Source organism: Myxocyprinus asiaticus, chromosome 43, assembly GCF_019703515.2.
Source record: "Myxocyprinus asiaticus isolate MX2 ecotype Aquarium Trade chromosome 43, UBuf_Myxa_2, whole genome shotgun sequence".
Lineage (NCBI taxonomy): Eukaryota > Metazoa > Chordata > Actinopteri > Cypriniformes > Catostomidae > Myxocyprinus > Myxocyprinus asiaticus.
Genome location: NC_059386.1, coordinates 16646080 through 16668303, shown reverse-complemented (window position 1 = coordinate 16668303; position 22224 = coordinate 16646080). Strand labels below are relative to the sequence as shown.

The 22224-nt window shown below is 39.8% G+C and overlaps 1 protein-coding gene across 2 annotated transcripts in view; it reads left to right on the top strand.

Moving 5' to 3' along the window:
* The first annotated feature begins 16413 nt into the window (after nucleotides 1-16413).
* LOC127433166 (fibroblast growth factor 11-like) overlaps nucleotides 16414-22224 on the top strand; it is a 54272-nt gene continuing 48461 nt past the window's right edge. The window contains exons 1-3 of one of the 2 annotated variants that reach the window (XM_051684866.1): nucleotides 16414-16651; nucleotides 21811-21828; nucleotides 22106-22132. In XM_051684866.1, the coding sequence (XP_051540826.1) occupies nucleotides 16459-16651; nucleotides 21811-21828; nucleotides 22106-22132 (238 nt within the window). In that variant the 5' untranslated portion in view covers nucleotides 16414-16458. The remainder of the gene's footprint in view (nucleotides 16652-21810; nucleotides 21829-22105; nucleotides 22133-22224) is intronic. The other variant, XM_051684865.1, reaches the window with a different exon arrangement.

Sequence of the window (22224 nt, the reverse complement as noted above, 5' to 3'; positions counted from 1 at the left end):
GATTTGGCACACCTTGTTAATTTTATTTTCTTATTTTTTTCGTCAGATGGCAAAAAATCTACATCAAAATTGAAAGGCATGCAGCAGGCAGAAGATTGGCGCACTTAAGTACGATCTTAATGGTATTTCATGTAGGTCAAAATACATGAGTAGAAGTGTTGTGAAAATTCAATATCCGCAATCACAGACATTCGCATTCAGACGGGATTAGATTTATCAGAGGACCCTCGAGTTAGCCAGAAAACAGTAGGTAATTTGCTCTGGAATGTTTACAGAGGTTGTGTGAGAGAAACAGATTTGTCAGATTCGGATGGGATTAAAATCACAAAGTACATCTGTGAAACACAAATTTCCCTAACCTCCTCAGGGAAAACTAGTCCCGTCCGAATTGGGCTAAAGTCTACACTTACACCTTGGGACATGAATGCAGCATCATTCAAATGCAATTGTTTTCAGTTATCAATGCCTGTGTAAAAATGTATTATTCACACTCAGCCATGAAAATTTTAATTTATAAGTTAAAGTGTCCAAAAATCATGGTGGTTACTGTGATTAAGCATGTAGTATTTGGCTGGTTATGCGATCCTAAAATGGCAGACCCCATGAGGGGACCCTCTCCATGTAGAATTAAACAGCATTTATATACTTACGGTCTTCATCTCATGTGAGTGCTCATGATTATATATTTATATCTCAAAAGAACTATTCAATTCTTTAGGAGCAAAACATTTTTAATATGGAAAAAATGACTGAGTGCACCTTTAAATTACAGTTTAATTGACTCTTTCTTCTGAGGGAAGAAAATGATTTATTGGATGTTTGATTGAACCATTTTTACAGACGAGCAATACAAGTATCATAAAGTAGCAGCCTCTTATAATACTCAATTTAGCAAGTGTCTGTTTTGTCATCTGATGTCGTCTGCTGACAAAGTACAGATATTTTTCAAAGACACTTTGATGCTCATGATGATTATAAAGTGGGGTTGATGGGACAAAACTTTCACTTGCTAAATTGATAAATTGGTCTATGATGACTGAGTTTCTTTGAAACATTATGCAGCATGCACATCCACACTTTAAGGATCACAGAACAGCTCATTCAAAAGTTCTTTGTTTCACTCTCACATTATGGTATGTTTTTTTTTTTTTACTTTTTGTCTCAGAAGTGTATGGTATTTTTTGATCTGTCTGTCTGCCTAAGATGTACTGCATTTGCTGTAGACACTAAAGCATCACAGAAGCTCTGAGTTACAACACAACAGTCTGTGATCACATCACCTTTCCCTCTTTCTATCTCTCTCACACACACACATAAACACTGACATTCACACACACATCTCCACCCATGGGGCTTAACTGGTTCTTCCTCTCTTCTATCTCCATCAGTATTTTGCTGAGGCGGTTTGTAGGGGATAAAAGGCCTCTCTCTCTCTAGATTTATCTTGATAACAGGGACATCATACACACTAAAGAAGGCAAAGTGTCTTTTCCCTATTTTGAATATTAAGAGTCAAACTGATCACTCATATTTACTTTTTCAATTTATTTATTTTTTTTTTTTTTCAAAACTCCTCCCAGGGAATTTATATGAAAAGGAGAGAGAGTCTAAAGAAGGGAATGAAGGATTAGAAACCTCAGATGCTGGTAACCCCAGGGTGTAGTATTCTTGCTAAAATTACCTCCGCCCTCTTTGCCCGATGGTGTCTGAACTCTTTCACCCCAGAGTCTTTAGATTTAAAGTATCTAATATAATTTTATCCGCTTCGAATACCCGACATTTAAAAACCTTGGTCAGAGTTAAGGTGTTTCCCTGCTGTATCCTCTAAAAGTCAGGTAAGATTGAGCCAATAAACATGCTCAATGATTGTAAATATACAGTATATATATATATATATATATATATATATATATATATATATATATATATTAGCCAGAGGCCTAGACAAGGAATAAGCTTAGTTTTAGATTAGCCTGGGACTAAATCTTTGTCTGGCTTAATGTTCTTGCTGTAAAACTGTCTGACTGAGCTTTAACATAACTGACAATATTACTAGTCAAAATTTATTAGCACACTGCTAAGATAATGGTTGCAATTGTTCTATTGTTTTTCTTCATTATTTACTACTACAATTTTGATGCAATTTCATATTTTGAATGATTTATTTGACGATATTTTTTATCTAAATATGTACAAGGAAATATTAACATGTTCATTTTAATGGTTTAAGAGCAGACCATTGTAAGGAAATTTAGTAGTATAAATGCACACGGTATGGACTAAAGTGTCTGCGTACCTTCACCATAATATGTAAGGAATTTTATAATGGAAGTAGCCACGTTTGACCACCATTATGAGAAGGATAAATGACAAATAATTAGATTATTTGTCTGAATAAAATTCTCCACCATTAAAATGTAATACAATGACTCGTTGTATCTGCTCACATTTTATATTGTAAGGAATTAGCTTTAATAAGGGAATTATGATTAATTAACTTATTGGAGAAATACTTTGACTTATTGAAAATAACATCACAAATATGTTTAGATATGTTTCAAGCTTCGGAGCACAGTCTTAAAATCAAGTGACAAGATTATTTATCAAAATATACAACAGTCAAATTATCTTTGAATACCAACAAGACTTTATTGCTAATCTAAACACGTAGACAAACATGACAAACAGGTTGGTAAGTAAATTGTAACAGAAGTTGAATGAAATTATCTGTACAGAGAAATGTAACTTTAATGAGTCTATAGACAATGCTTTGAGAACCATTGATATTTAATTTAGTCTAACTCAATTTGCAATCAGTTAACTCAAATTATATTAGAGAGACACCAGTACTTTCAGCAAAGTCTGGAGATGTACTTGTGTTTCCTTGCATTGCTTGGTTATTTGGCTATGTCAGTAGAAATTTCTGGTTGTTCCGTCGATGTTTTGGACCTCTGTTAAGATCATGGATGTGATGTGAAAATGGTGATTTTATTTATCTTGGTGTGGGAGCATGTACAGAATGCACCTTAAATTCAACCCACAATAAGTTATTGCAAGCAATTGTATGACCTATGAATAACTTTGTATATATTCGAATGGCCCTTGATAGGAAAAAGGTTCCTCACCCCTGTATTAGAGGAACGCGACTCACTGTGGTACTTATCTGAATCTCAGAAACATGCTGAATTTCTGATTAAAATGCACACCACTGATAAAGCTTGACTTCTGGAAATCAAGCAATTACTGTAGATGCTGACCGACTTTGAGGGCAACCAGTATAATATCTCATGATTTTATTGATTGCATCAGATTGCATCAGATTTTGCAGCTCTCTTTCACCATGTTTACATGCACTTAAGAAAACGGTTTATTCCAGGGTTTTTGCAGAAAGCGCCATTCTGAAACATCATGTACACGAGAATGCTGATTTCCTTACGCTGCATAATAATCAGAATCAGAATCAGCTTTATTGCCAGGTATGCTTACACATACAAGGAATTTGTCTAGGTGACAGGAGCTTCCAGTGCACAACAATACAATACAGCAGCAAGACAGAGATAATAATAACAAATAATTAAAAAATAAGTAAAAATAGAATAAAATAAAAATAGAATAGAAAATAAAGTATATACAGAATACACAATAAGACTATACTGTGTGTATATATATATATATATATATATATATATATATATTAGTGACCGAACGATATTAGCCTTTCACCGATATATAGATATCGGCGTATATGTTTACCGATATGCGGCAATATGAAAACTTTTTTTGCTGAACATATAATGCAGAAAACAATGCCTTAGAATTGGTGTCATAGCATAGTTTGTCCAGCAGAGTGCGATCTGACTCCATTGTTTACAGAGCTGAACTGACGGTGGTTCTGGTGACAGGGCAGAGTTCAGCAGTGTCTTCACGGTAAGTTGTTAACTAGTTTGTGAAATGCATACTGGAAACTTAATAAATAATGACCCCATCATTTTCCCTTTTCAATATAACTAATATAACGTTAACCTTATCCCTGACAACCATGTCACTCGTATCTGTTTGCTGTTAGCAAGCTATAGTTTGTCAGTGCAGTCAGCAATGTAGCAGATTGAAAGGTAAACATCAGAGCATCTTTTTGCAGCTTAGTAGACAATGGTGCGGTGGTGGATTGTGTCTGTTGAGTGTTGATTTCATGCTATGTTGTTACCTAGTTGGTGAGACATAATGCTGGAAAGTAAAAAAACAACGTCCGTCTTTTACTCTCCGTGACAACGAGCTTATAGCTAACTAGCTAATCACGTAGCTACTTTCATTGTTGTCAGCTGAGTGGAAGCTAATGAGTAAATATGTATTCACCAAACTGTTTTGTTCAGGTACCCCCTTCAACCGAACAATTCCAGTCGTTGCATTTATAAAATGTAATATTCAAAAGTCTGGTTTTCCACCGTTGAAAGTTCCCCTGAACTTGTATAGCAGAATAATGGGTAACACCGCTACCGCTGTTTTTCTCTTGTCTCAGCAGGTGTAGATGCTTCTTGTTTTACAAACTGCCCTTAATTGACTGGCAGTATTAAAATACTCAGCATTTGAGTGATACTAAACAGTACTACTGATGTTTATTTAGATTTTTATTTTATTTTTATTTATTCTTTATTTTAATGGTCAGCATTTGACTGATACTAAACAGTACTACTGATGTTTATATAGCTATTTATTTTATTTGTATTTATTCTTTATTTAAATGGTCAGCATTTGACTGATACTAAACAGTACTGATGTTTATTTAGCTATTTGTTTTATTTTTATTTATTCTTTATTTTAATGGTCAGCATTTAACTGATACTAAACAGTACTACTGATGTATATTTAGCTATTTATTTTTATTTTTATTTATTCTTTATTTTAATGGTCAGCATTTGACTGATACTAAACAGTAATACTGATATTTATTTAGCTATTTATTTTATTTTTATTTATTATTTATTTTAATGGTCAGCATTTGACTGATACTAAACAGTACTGATGTTTATTTATCTATTTGTTTTATTTTTATTTATTCTTTATTTTAATGGTCAGCATTTGACTGATGCTAAACAGTACTGATGTTTATTTAGCTATTTGTTTTATTTTTATTTATTCTTTATTTTAATGGTCAGCATTTAACTGATACTAAACAGTACTACTGATGTATATTTAGCTATTTATTTTTATTTTTATTTATTCTTTATTTTAATGGTCAGAATTTGACTGATACTAAACAGTAATACTGATGTTTATTTAGCTATTTATTTCATTTTTATTTATTATTTATTTTAATGGTCAGCATTTGACTGATACTAAACAGTACTGATGTTTATTTATCTATTTGTTTTATTTTTATTTATTCTTTATTTTAATGGTCAGCATTTGACTGATACTAAACAGTACTGATGTTTATTTAGCCATTTATTTTATTTTTATCTTTTCTTTATTTTATTGGTCAGCAATTGACATACTAAACATACAGTACTGATGTTTATTTAGCTATTTATTGCATTTTTATTTATTCTTTATTTTAATGGTCAGCATTTGACTGATACTAAACATACAGTACTGATGTTTATTTAGCTATTTCTTGTATTTTTATTTATTCTTTATTTCCTCAGTGAATCAGAAGAATTCCTCAGAAGAATTTGTTGACAATGTATAATAATAATGTCAAATATTCTTTGATAAAAAATATTTGTTTAAGAAAGCAGCCTTCTGAGTACCTTTGCATAGTCATATCAGTGCAAAATCGGTGAAAAAATCCACATAGAAAAGGTCTATTTTCATTCCAGCTCAAAAATTAAATATATCAACCACCATATCGGTAATCGGTGAATTTTCCCTCTCTAAAATTTGTATATATATATATATATATATATATATATATATATATATATATATATATATATATATATATATATTGGGGTGTAACTGTACACAGAAGTCATGGTTCGGTATGTACCTTGGTTTTGGGGTCACAGTTCGATACGAGTTCTGTACAACAGGAAAAAGCAACAAATCCCAAATGCTAGGTTTCTTTTCATTTATTTTGAACAGACAGTAGTGCAAATTACAGTTTGATCCACCTAGCGGCATTTAGTCCCCCCTGAGGTAGTTGGTACAGTACAGCCTCCTTTAGTGTATTAAGCACTAAGCAGTAAACAGAATGCACTCTTGCATAGGTCATATTTTTTCGTAGGGCTGATAAAAAACTATAGGTATTTGGTCACAATCAGCTAAAAAACTGAAAAGCATCTCTTTTGTTATAAAAGTACAAAATAAATAGAATAATGAAAAATAAAATGTGCATTAGGAGAAGGAGTGTTACAATTTGTTCCACTTAAACTATATGTTGTTTGTGTATATGCCAATTGCCTGGGTAATGACTTTGGCCCTGTCTGCTCTCACATCTAGAGGCTGGTTAAAAGCTGCAGGGATAAGTTTTTGCACTCCTGTCGTCTTTTTCTGCCTAGCTCCTGTGATTGGCACATCTGGGTGATGTCGTCTGATATGTGTTAGCATGTTGGATGTATTTCCACTCACATACTGTACAGCTGCTTTACAACACCGACACACCATCCACGTCCTATCTACAACTCGCTCTCCACTGCTGCCGTAGTTCACAGGGAACCTGAAAATTTCCCACACTGCTGATTTAAAACAAGTAGGCGGGTCTTCGAGCTCTTGTGTGTCATATGAACTTGCCATTCTTGTTTTGGGTTGGTGCATGGATGGTGTCTTCTTCCGCTCTTTTTCCTGTTGTGGCGGTTAGCAAAAAGCTTTGCATTACTGCGCGCCCCCTTCTGGATTGGAGTGTGGATCACCTGTGACTGACTCAGATGTATTCTTCATCAGACTGCATGCACCGAACCGTGACATCAGTACCGTGACGGTTCGGGACCAATACCATTACACCCCTAATATATATATATATATATATATATATATATATATATATATATATATATATATATATATATACACTGTATTGCCAAAAGTATTCGCTCATCTGCCTTTAGATGCATATGAACTTAAGTGACATCCCATTCTTAATCCACAGGGTTTAATATGACATTGGCCCACCCTTTGCAGCTATAACAGCTTCAACTCTTCTGGGAAGGCTTTCCAAAAGGTTTAGGAGTGTGTTTATGGGAATTTTTGACCATTCTTCCAGAAGCGCATTTGTGAGGTCAGACACTGATGTTGGACGAGAAGGCCTGGCTCGCAGTCTTCGCTCTAATTCATCCCAAAGGTGCTCTGTCGGGTGAGGTCAGGACTCTGTGCAGGCCAGTCAAGTTCTTCCACACCAAACTTGCTCATCCGTGTCTTTATGGACCTTGCTTTGTGCACTGGTGTGCAGTCATGTTGGAACAGGAAGGGGCCATCCCCAAACTGTTCCCACAAAGTTGGGAGCATGGAATTGTCCAAAATCTCTTGGTATGCTGAAGCATTCAGAGTTCCTTTCACTGGAACTAAGGGGCCAAGCCCAGCTCCTGAAAAACAACCCCACACCATAATCCCCCCTCCACCAAACTTCACAGTTGGCACAATGAAGTCAGACAAGTACCGTTCTCCTGGCAACCGCCAAACCCAGACTCGTCCATCAGATTGCCAGATGGAGAAGCGTAATTAGTCACTCCAGAGAACGCATCTCCACCGCTCTAGAGTCCAGTGGTGGTGTGCTTTACACCACTGCATCCAACGCTTTGCATTGCACTTGGTGATGTATGGCTTGGATGCAGCTGCTCGGCCATGGAAACCCATTCCATGAAGCTCTCTACGCACTGTTCTTGAGCTAATCTGAAGGCCACATGAACTCTGGAGGTCTGTAGCGATTGACTCTGCAGAAAGTTGGCGACCTCTGCACACTATGCGCTTCAGCATCCACTGACCCCGCTCTGTCATTTTATGTGGCCTACCACTTCGTGGCTGAGTTGCTGTCATTCCCAATCGCTTCCACTTTGTTATAATACCACTGACAGTTGACTGTGGAATATTTAGTAGCGAGGAAATTTCACGACTGGACTTGTTGCACAGGTGGCATCCTATCACAGTACCACGCTGGATTTCACTGAGCTCCTGAGAGCGGCCCATTCTTTCATAAATGTTTGTAGAAGCAGTCTGCATGCCTAGGTGCTTCATTTTATACACCTGTGGCCATGGAAGTGATTGGAACACCTGAATTCAATTATTTGGATGGGTGAGCGAATACTTTTGGCAATATAGTGTATATATACATACACACACATATACACACACACACACACATACATACATATATATACATACACATATACGTAGTGCAAATTTTAATACAAATCTGTTATATACAGTGCAAGGGATTGTAATGGCAGAAGATGTAGGATGTGTTGGATAAATATAAAAAGACTACACTGTGAACTGCACATAATTATTGCTCAATGGGGCAGTTTTAACTGTTCATGAGATGGATAGCCTGAGGGAAAAAACTGTTCCTGTGCCTGACGGTTCTGGTGCTCAGAGCTCTGAAGCATCGGCCAGAAGGCAACAGTTCAAAAAGGTAGTGGGCAGGGTGAGTGGGGACTAGAGTGATTTTTCCAGCCTTAATCTTAAGGGATTAAGAGAAAGCGGTTTAACATTCTTGGGTTTCTCCTCGAGAACGCGGCTTAATGTGAGAATGTAAAGACAAAAGCGGCATTCTGATGGGTGTCTGAAGAGTGTTAATGTGCTAGAACAGACTGGATAACAAACGTCATAGGATGGAGCCCAATGACAAGTCAATAGCAGAAAGAATTCAACATTTCTCGGAGTACAGTGGGAAAGCACATACACTATAAACTATAACCATTTATACACACCAATGTAAAATATCGACTGTCCCTCATGTTTGTGTATATGCACTCATACATTGAGGGAATCCCAGAGTTTTACGTAAGAGGGAATCCCCACTATTGCAGAGCAATTCAGGTGCATGTCGCAATGCAAAGTTAAGGAAACAAAAATGGCAACAACTCTGGAATATCTGGAAATAAAGCAAAGCAACAGATAATAAAATAGCAAAGTCTTCCATGAATGCAATGTTTGTTATTTACACAAGCGTCGCAGGGAAATTACATTGCTGTGGAGAAAGCTGCTTACTGACCGAGCCGCATGTATAAGGGAGTAAAGAGTACACCACTTATATACAGTGCATGTAAACGTAAACACCACTTTCTCGCAATAACCCGATTTCTCACAATAAGCTGCTTTCTGGTTTCCATCTACAGTAAACATAGTCTTTTTTGAGCGTAGACTGATAAGGGACTCTTGAGCACAATTGCACATGTTACTCTACAGCAAAGCACTAAAGTTAGCGTGCTCGAGATTTGACAATCAGAAAGGACATCTTTGACAAGAAAATTACACTTATCATTTGTCATCGCATATTATAATTTTTAATTGCAAATTCGAGCAAAACTGTCACACTATACAGCCCTGTTACAATTCGTCATTGAATATTATAATTTTAATCGCAAATGCTAGCAAAACTGTCACACTATACAGCCCTGTGTAAAAGTTATGATAAGTAACATGGTACAGTATCTTAAAACAGTGTAAGTAGCTTTCATTTCTTTTCTGATGACAGTGGTATCACTGTATAAACTTTGTAGTATTTTGGCTGAAACTATAGTTACCTTTGTAATTTTGTATAATGGACACCAGTGAAAGAAAGCTTGTGCAATGTGACTGTACTAAGTTATTTAGCATGCAACAGAGTTTTGGTCATTTATCACATTTAGAGACTGAATTACTGCAGATTCATCATCTGCCTCTTATTAGAGGTCTGGGGGTTGGTGGATGGGTGTTGCAAGAGAGATATGTTACTATTACAGACTTCCACCCTTTCAAAGACGTTGCTCCTTGTGGACAAGTCCTTTTGAAAGAGCGCAATCAAAAGTGATGGATGAATTCGAAATTGGTGCTTGCATACGCTCAACAGAGATGTAAACAACCACTAAATCCACTAAAGTCGTAGAATCATGGAGAGAGAGAGAACAATTTACAAAAATACCACACATGGACACGCATGAAAACTCTCAATTAAACAGTATCACACACACACACGCACACACACGCACACACACACGTGCACTGCTGATACTACAGTCAGCTTGCAGGACTCAAGTCTAATTACAAGCTTCTCTGCGTAAATAGTGGCAAATGAAAATGAAAAGCATATCTCTCCCCTCTTCCCTAATGAGATGGTGACCTGGAGGTCATGCAAATTATAAATATAATTTCCAAAACTGAAAAAAGTGGAGGAGATATTTTGCAAGCTTACATAATGCGAGAGGGGATTACGGAAGAATACCTCCTGTCATCTGTCCAGGCATTGATGAATAGAGTAGAGAGACAGAAAAAGAGAGAAGATGAGACAGACAGTAGGAGAGAAAAGAAACTGGGAGAGACAGAAAGACAGAACTGGGCCAGCTGGGTTGGGCTGAGCCGTGCAGGCACATGGGGAAACAGGAGAGTTGGGTTGTCCATGTTTGTCAGAGAGGTCAGGGAGACCTTTGTGGAAAATAATTGCTTGGGAAAGCAGGGGAAGGTTAAAATCATACTCTGTTGTGGCAGAAACTACTCCAAAATCTATATAATATGGAGGACCCCTGGAAGGTGCTGATGCCACCACTGCACATTAAACTGGGCCTTATGAAACAATTTGTCGGAGCTCTAGATAAGGATAATTCTTTCAATCAGTCAATCTCCCACATACTCTTTGGGAAATGTTTAATGTTACTCGAATTGGTGCTGTTTTAGTGCATTTCTTGTGAAAGGCTTTGTTTGGAAAATGTTAATAACGCATTATATTGTAACATATTGTTTTTTTTCTTTCCTAAGATGGAAATAAATTAATTTTGACAAGAAAATAAGCACTTTAAAAATCTGCGATTAATTGCGATTAACCAAAAAAAAAAAAAAGAAAAAAAAAAAGAAAAAAATGCGATTATTCGCGATAAAACATTTTAATCGACTGACAGCACTAGAAAAAAATAATACTTTAAAGCATTTTAGCATAAGGCTGCAACATAACAAACTATGAAATAAAATGAAGGGGTCTGAATACTTTATGAATGCACTGTATTAAAGATTAGTACAATTAGTTAATGTAATCTAATTCATTTTAGTCAAAAGTAGTGTAATGGATAACATTTTAAATTATTTGTAATCAGATTACATTTACAGACTTTCAATTAATTTAATTACTTTTAAGTACATTATAGGGTTATTCTTATTTGTAATATATTAGATATGTAGAATACATGAATAAATGCCCCATATCGAATCATTGTGAAGGTGAAATGTGAGGTGCTGAGTGTATGACTTGTGTGAACAATGATCAAGAAATATAGATTTGTTGAGTGGAAAAGTGTTTTAGAAAGTAACTTAAAAGTAAAGTAATAAGTAATTAGTTTTTCACTGAAGTAATTAGTAAAGTAATATGATTTGTAATTTGTAGTGGATTTCTATTTTTAAGTAACCCAACACTTTTAATAGTAAACAACACAAGAAAAACTGTCCTGAAAACCTGATAAAATATCATTTAAAAAAATTGTTTCCATTGTAATTTTGTCAACAATATGTTTTAATTAAAACCATTTGATTATTGTCATGACGTGTCTTTTTTGTCTTGCCTTCTCTTGTTGACGAGATTAATACTGCATGCCTGTATTAAGTATGCCTGTATATGAAAATCTTTTCCTCAAATTTCTCAGATTTAAAAATGGCACATCAAAATCTTTCAACGTCAGTAACATCAAACGTCATTGATACTAGTGTGTCTTCTGACTGATTGCCATTGACGTCAAATTTGCTGTGATGCATCTTAACATTAAAGTCATGGTGACACAAATTTCCTGTGAATTACCCTTGAACAACCATGTAGTAGAACTCAGGAAAGCTCCATTAAATATGACATTTTAAGTGAACTGCTTTTTTGTTGGCTGCCATACTTATGTATTCATAATGGGAAGTCAAACTGGCTATTGACTTGTGGCCAGTTTTTGGTCAAAGCCAAAAGTAATCAAGAACAGTGAGAAAGAATTTAAAATAGTTGATCTTCTCTGTGTCCTCCCCTTTCTATAAAAGTGTTGCATTCCCTCCTTTAGAGAGCTTTTGGGTGGGGGTTAGAGTTACAGTCTAGTCGGTTACAGCTGTTAAGACAATGCTAATTAAATTATTGCATTTTATCCCTCCTCCTTAATGTCCAGGAACTTTGGCTTTCATGTGACAATCAGCAGTTGACTGATTGTGACCTTGCTTGTTGAGGCAACGTCATTTCTGAATGCATGGTAAATCAATACGGCACCTTCTAGGTGCTTCCGCAGCAGGTTTTTGAGAAGATGCCAAATTAGATTTGATTGATTGACTGGCCCCTTGAATAGTTGATTTATTGAGGTTGCACTGAATGGTTGCAAATGTTTATGTTGTGGAAGCATCTTGCAATCGCCAGGAATTTCTAAACTTCTTAGCACTGCATATCCATACAATCGATACTAATCACAAAGCAATTAGGCTCAGAGATCATGGTAGAGGGTTGTCCCTCAGGAAGCATCTCTAGAGAGTTGTTATATAACAGTACTTCGTGTTTTTTGTGTACAAATATGGGTCTTTGTGCCTATTAGGTCATTGTGATTTATTCACGTAAGAGGCCATTCAGACAGAGCATGTTTTTGCAACATGGCCTCATAGAATCACATTACTATACCTTCATTTTTGCAAAGGGAACAATTTTTTTTTTTTTTTTTTGTGCCATGTACGTATCGCGAAATAAGCACTAGTTGTACAAAAACAACAATAACTTATATTCAATTTCAAATAAATCATTAGTAAAGCAAAAGATTATCAGTTCATAAATGCTTTTCGCTCCGTTCCTCACACAATGCTATCTTATGACATCAAAACACTATAGCGTGTGACATGTATATTTTAGTTTGCATTACATCACCATCTACATTTACAAGCTTATTTGAGTGCGATGAAGTTGCACAGTGGCTCATCAGATTGAGCATGGCACATGCAATGTGAAGCACCGTGGTACGAGTCCAGAATAGCATGTGAGTCGACAAGTGTGTCAGAAGTGTCATAGAAGCACTACAAAATGACTTGTTTGCTTCAGTAATTGCATTTTTCATCTCTTTTTTTTTATGACACTATCGGTTTGGTTTAGGTTTAGGGAGGTAGATTTTGTAGCCTGATCTCATGAACATTATGTGACAGTGGCAATATTTTTGCTAAACGAAATCACATGCTTCATTACATGTTTTGCAGTTTCCCAGTGGAATGTCCAGCGGGAGCACCAAAAGCAAGTGAAATGGTGTTGTAATCAGAAGAGGTTTTTCAGGTGAATATTAGTTGGTGGTTTTAAAGAGTAAAACACTTCTCTAACCTAAAACTTTCACCTAAACCTAACCAATAGTGTTTTAAAAAAGGCAAATAAGAGGTGAACAAAACTGACATCCTAATAATAAACCAACACCTAAACCGAACCGATAGTGTTCTCAAATCAAACGCGACATGAAAAGCTAATTTTCTGAAGCAGACCACGGGTCACTTCTATGACACTTTTATTTCACTTGTCAGCTTGTGTGCTTGACTAGGCTTGAACCTTGGTCTTCTGAGTCCAAAGGCCAACACTCTATCAGGTGAGCTACTGCAAAAGTTAATCACATTGCAATAAGTATGTAAATGTTGGTGGGTCTGTAAAATGTATCATTTTTCAAATGATAACATAGCAGGGTGTGTGAAATAAAGCAAAAAATAAGTGCTTTTAAAGTCATGACTAGCTGTTGTACTTGTTAATTTTGCCAGACAACAGCAGCAAAATGTAGAATTTAGCACGTAAAAGTCAGTTTGCAAAAATGTAGTTATATTAACGTTCATTCTATGGGACTAGGTTGAGATTTTGTTGATTTAAAACTCAATTGAACTTCAAAAACTCTGTTTTTTAATCTTACATTTGCTTTTTATGACACTGTTGGTTGGGTTTGGGTTTAAGGTTTAGGGTAGGGTGGTAGGTTTTGTTGTTTTAAACCTTGATACAGCATTAACCTTAAAAATCTCATCTGTTTGGGATAGGGCTGTCAAATGAAAATTCAAAATTGGAATATTCATTGAATTTAAGAAAAAAAATGCACATCTGAATGCCAAACCAAAAACAACCCCAATCAGAATGAAATAATAGGTTGATAAGAATCTTGTTGAAGACCAAACCCCAGTCCCAATCAGGTGAGAAGCTAAGGAGACTGAAAGCAAACTGCTGCTTAACATGACACATTTACAGCACAGAGAATAAATGTGATGTTTAATATGCAGAAGGTTATATGGAGTTTGTTTTTAACTGTGGTCGGCGCTACTTGGCATAACGGTGAAGAAACAGAAACCAAGCGACTAACAATACATTCTGCCACTCGTCAAAGTCGTGGCTGGTTAGGACAAAAAGTCAAAAGTTTACATTTTATCCATTTTTTATCACCTTTACCAACACTTTAAGGACACTGTGCAAACCTAACCCTAACCATAAAATCTGACTGGTTGATAGGGAACATTGTTTTGGGACCAGCAATGATGCTGATCCACGAACATATACTACATTTACGGGTCTGTATGTGTAAGTATTTGTGAATGCATAAACGACCGTGTTTGCATCTGCTTGAATTTATGTATTTTGTACTCCTGTTAAAAGGCATCTAGCATGTTTGTCATGGCCGAGGGCATGGCACAGAGGAGACTTATTTCTGTCTCTACCTGTCTATGTCATTATTACAGAGAGACAGGTGCCCATCCTGACACACACACTCAGTGCCTGCCTGTCTCTTTAAGTAAACTGCCCCTCAGTTCCCGCTCATTTCACATGCTGTATTTGCAGAGTGCCAAGAGACTGGAAAATACTCTCAGATAAAGAGAAATTGCAGTGATGTCAGAAAGAAGAATGAGAAGAGAGGGGATGGGACACTGATGGAAAAAATAGCTTTGAGACAAAGAATCCAGAGCAATAAAGTAAATGAGAAAAAAGAAAGCGAGGATGACTGAGGAAAAAAGATAAAAGCGCTAGTTTTATTCCTTCAGCGAATGTGAAGCACTCCCAGCACAAGGACAGCGCGAAACTGAACACTAAACCAATAAAAGTGGTACAATCCTAATCCGGTAAAAGTGATTGTGTACATGAGGCTGAGTGTGTGTAGATGAGAGAGAGAGACGTTTGAGGGAGACAAGTGTTTGTGTGTGAATTTTGGCAGTGATAACTGACTCTGAACGCACCACTGTGATGTTCTTTCCATGGTGACTGAAAACTGTCACCACTGGCACCTCTTCTCTCTCTCCTCCACTCTACCCATCAAGGACAGACGTATCGGACGGCAGACTGAAGGCAGAACTGAAGTGTTACCTCTCTCCCTTCATCTCTCTCTTTTCTCTCCTCCCTTGTTCTCATTCATCATTCTTGTTCTCCCTCTCTCTTTTACACTCACTCGCTCTCTTTCCCTCTCTCGATCACTCTCGCTCTCCCTCCCTCCCTCGTTCCCTCATGAATGTCACCTTTACTGGTGGTAGCCGCTGGATTTGCGCACACACACACTTGTACACACACTCTCGCTGGCTTTGGGGTGGGGGGTAATATAGGGCTGTGGGGAGAGATAGCGTGTGCCAGAAGAGGCAGAAGGGAAATTTCTCGGAGTCCATCCTTCTTTTACCAGCTTCCATCCTGCAACTCAGGGCTTAGTCAATCCCAGCAGCTGAAGCAGAAGTGCCTCTGGACGTGGTGAGCACTGGATTACCGCTCAAAATCATTATTACTATTTCTTAATTCAGCTCAAGCAAAGTTAGCCATAGGGACTGCAGTCTGACCATCTGCCTGATTTTGATAGGATCTGCTCCTGATTTGAGTCAAAATAATCTTGCTGCTGGTCTGTGAAGAACTTTCTGCTGTATGTTGGTGAGGAAGCTCATCGTTTCTCTCAAAACCGTGCACTAAACTTTAGCTTTGTCAGTGTTTTCGTCTTCAGGAAGAAGGTACAAGGGGAGGGGAAAAGAGAGAGGAACGGTGGGGGGGCAAATATGTCGGCAGTGTCGCAATGATGACTTCGTCAGCCTCATTACATATCTTTTCATGGAAAGTGACAGCGTCCATTTATGTTTGATGGATTTGTGTCGGTGTCAATATGTATTTAGCAAAACAAACATGATGAAGGACAAACCATGGACAGGTTGTGAGTGGACCAGAGCTTAACCTCTTCCCTTTCTGGAGGGAAACAAACGGACACGTGAGGAGCTTACCCGAATTCTCAGCTTGCCGCGCAAGGTTTGACCTTTGACTTTTATGTCTTTGTGCTGCTGGTAAAAAGACAAGAACGTCCAGAGAGTGTCTCATAGGCAGACAGAGACCCCCCTCCTGAAGGTGAGGGGGGGGGGGGGAAGATGGCAGCTCTTGCCAGTTCTCTCATCAGACAAAAACGGGCAGTCAAGGACGACCAGGCCAACCGGCCGATAGCCAACAAACGCAAGCCATGCCCCAAGAGCAACAAGTCACTTTGCCAGAAACAAATTCTGGTTCTCATATCAAAAGTTCGATTATGTGGTGGCCGAAGAGGAAGAACCGACAAAAGACCGGGTAGGTTCATCTGTCGCTTGCTTTTTTTGTCTTTCTTTCTCGTTTCATCCACTTTTAATTGGTGGAATTAAATCTACCAATGGAAAAATGAAAGGTAACTGGTAAAAAGTTCTGACCTAAGGCTACTTGGTTGACTGACTTCACAGTCAGGCTCAAATTCACATCCGCTGTGGTACGAATGTAAGGATAAAACAGTGAAAAACAATCTGGTCTGAAATACATTTGTCTCTTTGAAGTAATGTTTCGTAGCTCGCATTAAGGAGAGAACCACTAAGCTCAAGTTGTAGGGTTAAGGGATTTATTCTGACTTTTAAAAGGGAGGAAGGGGTTTGATTGCTTTTTTATGACATGAACAGTGCTGGAAGATGTGAGACCTTTGTAAGGTGTGATTTGCAGTTTTTCATAGCGTCCCACATGCATGGGCTATTCTGGGTTGCTTAGGACCTGCCCTATTGATGCTAATTACTACAATGTCTCCTCTATGTTCACACATGGCTGCGTACTAATACAGTATTCTACTTAATTTTTAATTGTGTTCCATGTAAGATTGTTACTCCATGAGATTGGAAGTTGGATTCTGGCCATGTTTTAGTTCCAGTAACCTTGCCAGTGGCCAAACAGGGGGAAAACTGCATGCTCTCTGATTACAGAACTGATACTGAGACAAAAGCCCTGTGATTCTTATGCCAACCTACAGGGCCAAAACACAAACACAACTGTAGATAGAGAGAGAGAAAGAGAGAGAGAGAGAGAGTGTATGTGTGTATTTTTTATGGCAGTGAAGTATTGTTGAGAGCCCAAACCTGCTCATGGGACCATATTCTGTAATATTTACATTCCTTTGATATCTACCAAACACATTATCACATTACGCTGCAGTACCATTCGGATAATGTGGTTAAGGTGCACACTGAAATGCAAATGTGTTTTCACACATGCAAACACACACAAAAACAGGCTCAGGCAACTCCAATTAATATTGCATTATCTCTGGTGACATTTTTACCCAGTTTTTTCGTCATTCTTTCCAGGTGTTTCTGAATACCTCAATGCATTTTTTTTGTTTTTTGTTTTTTTGTATTTTGTCTTGTTTTCAAAGAAAAATATCAAAATGTCCTTAAAACAAGATACATTTAATTCAGCAGCAAAATTAAATAAGATAATAAGACTTGTTTTCAGAAAATAGGGGGTTGGGAGTTGTCACAAAGGCAAAATGTCAGTAACGATATATTTAGTCAAAAGTCCACTTGCTCAAATGTGTTTTCTCTAGCATTTTTTTTTTTTTTTCAAACATCTAGTTCAAAAAAATGTTTTTTGTTGTTGTAGTTTTTTAGTACATTTTTTTTTCTAACCTCCAAAGTAATTTTTTATTATCAAATGTGTTTTATACTGTAGCTCTTGGGTAAACAAGCTAACATGATCAAACAATATTGGCATACATTAAGATGGGTTAACTATATAATGAAGAGAGATTTTACCAAATAGATTAAATGTGTTTTAGGAGCAAAGGAGCAGGTTGTCACGTGTTTTAAATGTCATAAATGTATACAATTACAATATCTGTTGGCCGATACAGTGTTTTGATATTTTTTGTATGTTACCCTTTCAATTTTGTTGTTTCATGAATCATTGTGTGCCTTATGCTTTTGCTTTTTAAACTTTGCTGAAAAGCATATAAATAGGCTGCACCACTGGTTAAATGGCAGGTTCCAGTGTGACAAATTGCCCCACTTTTAGGGTAAGTTGTCACAAAAGGTCAATGTGCATTCAATGAACAGTATCTTTTTTGCTGGGCAATAACTGTGGAAAAGTTCAGATGCATTTATGCAGCCTAGACTTTAAGTTTCAAATGTAAATCTACCCTGCCAAAAATGAACTTGAGTTACAAGTGTCCCTTATTAACTTGTACCTGGAACACTCTTCTCTGAATCTACAGAGACTGGTGGTTTGGGTTCCCTCGCCGCTCTAAGATGGCGGTGCAATCTCGCACCCACTCAGGTAAGTGCTGAGTCTACTGGTCTCGCGATCGATGCAGCTCATTAACGTATACTGATCAATCAATGATCACCCCCTCCGTTTGCCCAGTGCCCAATTTCACGCAAGGTGGAGATGGTATAGAAACATAAACCTCACACACATACACACACCAATCTCTTAACGTTGGGGTGGGACATATTAAAGGGTTTGTTTAATAGTCAATAGCCTTAAAGGAGTATTCCAGGTTCAATCCATGCTAAACAATATGCGTGTTAACATGATTTCCCTATCTGTCACTCACTCGACATTGTGTTGATGTAGTGACAACAGGGGTCACTCTTGGGATCCCCAAACACCTCTGATTTTAAAAAAAGGCCAGTGGGAATTGGCAAGTGGAATTTGCATGCCACTCCCCCGGACATACGGGTATAAAAGGAGCTGGCTCGCAACCACTCATTCAGATTTTCTCTTCGGAGCCAAGCGGTTGTGTTCAGCGAGCTGAATTACTCTGCCGATCCATTCACCTCGAAAGGCTGTTGGATTTATGCCGCATTACAGCGGCTTCTCCCCCTCTTGCACTGGTGAAGTGAAGAGAGCGCCCCTGGGCGCTTCAGCAGCTAAAAGAGTATATTCTTCCTACTGAAAGAGTATCTTTTTAAAGATGCCTCTCCGTATGTGTGTATTTCCTTGTTGCAGTTGTTACCTCACCGCTTCCAATGGCCACGATTGCGGTCTTACGTACATGGGCGCTGCGCACGTGGAGACAGCTTTTGTGGACGGGTCATGTTCTCACTGCGAAAGCGTGACCATGGCAACGTTGCGGTCATGGTTTTTCCTTCAATAGAGGGAAAGACCACCCCAGCGGCTCCCCGCCTTGGTTCTTCTACCTACAGGTTTGAGTCCGCGTTGGTTAGCACTGGGGGCGATTTGGGGACCCCAATGAGCCACTCCGCCGGGTAACTCCCCACGGACCTCCCATTCCCCAGTACGCTCCTTTGCCCTGCTGGGATGAGACCGCCGGCTCGTCTCAGGGCAAGTTCGCAATCTCATTTCAGCACTCATGAAGTGGATGAGCTCGCAATTGTAGCATCAGAGAGTGGGCTGTCCAGTCTGACACCGAGTATTTGACTGGGCTCCCACCTTCGGGTGTGGTCGCCCAGTCACAGCCTGACATGCAGCTGGCAGCCATGCTTGCCCGGGCGGCTGCGTTTTGTCGGGCTGGAGTGGAACCCTCCAACCCCCTGAACCCTCGCAGCCTGATGATTGGTTCCTGGGCCCAGAGCGCCACTCACGGCTGCCCCCCGCCCTGGTCCCTTTCTTCCCACGAGGTTGTGGTGGGCACCTTTCACTGCCCGGACCCGGTCTCTGAGCTCCTCCTCTCTCACTACCCTCGATGGTGGGGCTGCCAGGGGGTACTCAGCAATTCCCCAGGTGGATAAGGTGGTTGCGGTGCACCTGTGCCCGCAAAATAGCGCCACCTGGCAGGGCCACCTGAGACCCCCGTCCAGCGTCTGTAGGGTTACGTTGTCTCTGGCGAATAAGGCCTGTGGTGCCGCTGGACAGGCCGCCTCCGCCCTGCATGCCATGGCTATCCCAGCAAGTGCACCAAGCCAAGGCGCTAAGAGAACTGCACGAGGGTAGTTCTGACCCGGGATTGATGCAGGAGCTGCGCTTGGCAACTGACCTCGCTCTCCGGGGTGACGAAGGTCTCGGGCAGGTGATGTCCACCCTGGTGGTCCAGGAGTGCCACCTATGGCTCAACTTGGTCGAGATGAAGGCCTACCGTACCAGTACAAGGTCCTCCCCTTTGGCCTGTCCTTGTCCCCTCACATCTTCACAAAGGTCGCAGAGGCAGCCCTTACCCCGCTAAGGGAAGTGGGCGTCCGCATCCTCAACTATCTCGATGACTGGCTAATCCTAGCTCACTCTCGGGATGTGTTGTGTGCACACAGGGATCTGGTGCTTACATACCTCAGCCGGCTGGGGCTTCGGATCAACTGGGAAAAGAGCAAGCTCTCCCCGGTCTCGATGACGGCGCACCTCACGAATGAGCGCGCACAGTCATTGCTGAACTGTCTGAAGGTGTTCAGATGGAGGACAGCAGTCCCACTGAAACTTTTTCAGAGGCTTTTGGGGCATATGGCATCCTCAGCGGTGGCCACACCACTCGGGTTGATGCATATGAGACTGCTTCAGCACTGGCCTCAGACTAGAGTCCCGAGATAGGCATGGTGCCGCGGGACACATCGTGTGGTTGTCATGCCGATCTGTCGCCGCCTCTTCAGCCCTTGGACCGACCTAGCATTTCTACGGGCAGGGGTTCCCATAGAGCAGGTCTCCAGGCATGTCGTGGTTATGACGGATGCCTCCAAGGTGGGCTGGGGCGCCGTATGCATTGGGCCTGCGGAGGCTCCGGCCATTGATCCAGGGAAAACATGTGTTGGTCTGGATGGTCAACCTGGCGATGATAGCGTACATCAACCGCCAAGACCTGCAGGTGTTCTCTGTCAGCAAAATGTGCCTGGAGTTCGGTCCGGGCTACTCTCATGTGATCCTGGGACCTTGACTGGGCTATGTGCCCAAGGTTCCCACGACCCCGTTTAGGGATCAGGTGGTGAACCTGCAAGCGCTGCCACGGGAGAAGGCAGACCTAGCCTTGGCGTTGCTGTGTCCGGTGCGTACTTTACACATCTATTTGGATCACATGCAGAGCTTTAGAAGTTCCGAGCAGCTCCTTGTCTGCTTTGGCAGACAGCAGAAAGGGAGCGCTGTCTCCAAACAGAGGATCGCCCATTGGGTCATTGACACCATCGTGATGGCATATAACGCTCAGGACGTGCCGCCCCCTGTGGGGCTACGAGCCCACTCTACTAGGAGTGTGGCAGCCTCCTGGGCCCTGACCAATGGCGCCTCTTTGGCAGACATCTGCAGAGAAGTGTGCTGGGCAACACCCAACACCTTTGCAAGGTTCTATAATCTCCGGGTTGAGCCGGTCTCATCCCGTGTATTGTCAGGTATGAGCAGGTAAGTTCCGGGACAGCTGGCCAGGTGTACCGCTTGCGCATAGCGCCTTTCCCCTCCCATGAGTTGAAGATGTGCGCTTTTGACTCCCAGTCGTTTTCACAAGTTTTGATCCCTGGATGACTTTCCTCCTTAGCCCTGTGGCAGGTAAGTTTGCAGAGAAACTCCCTGCCAGCCCAGTACATGTGCTAACTAAGCCCTGTACTGGGGTAGGTGCTCCACATTCGCTGGTTCCCCACAGGTGACCCCATGTGATATATCTTCCACTAAATCGTTTCCCTGTCAGTAAACTGCGTCTTCCTTGGGCAGAGGATATAAGTAAATAAGTGAACAAATGTCCTTTATAATATAAGTTATAAGTGTTCGGAACGAAATTAGGGTGAGTAAATAATGAAATAATGTTCCTTTTTTGATGAACTATTCCATTAACAAGACAGAAATATTGAATAGAAAGAGCTAAAGTAAGAGAGAAGGTCTGCAGATGTGTAGGAAGGAGAATGCTGCAGCTTCGTTCGTTCTTAGGGCATGAGGACGTGGCACTGGAGGAGGACAGCATTAAGCTGACCGCTGAAGAT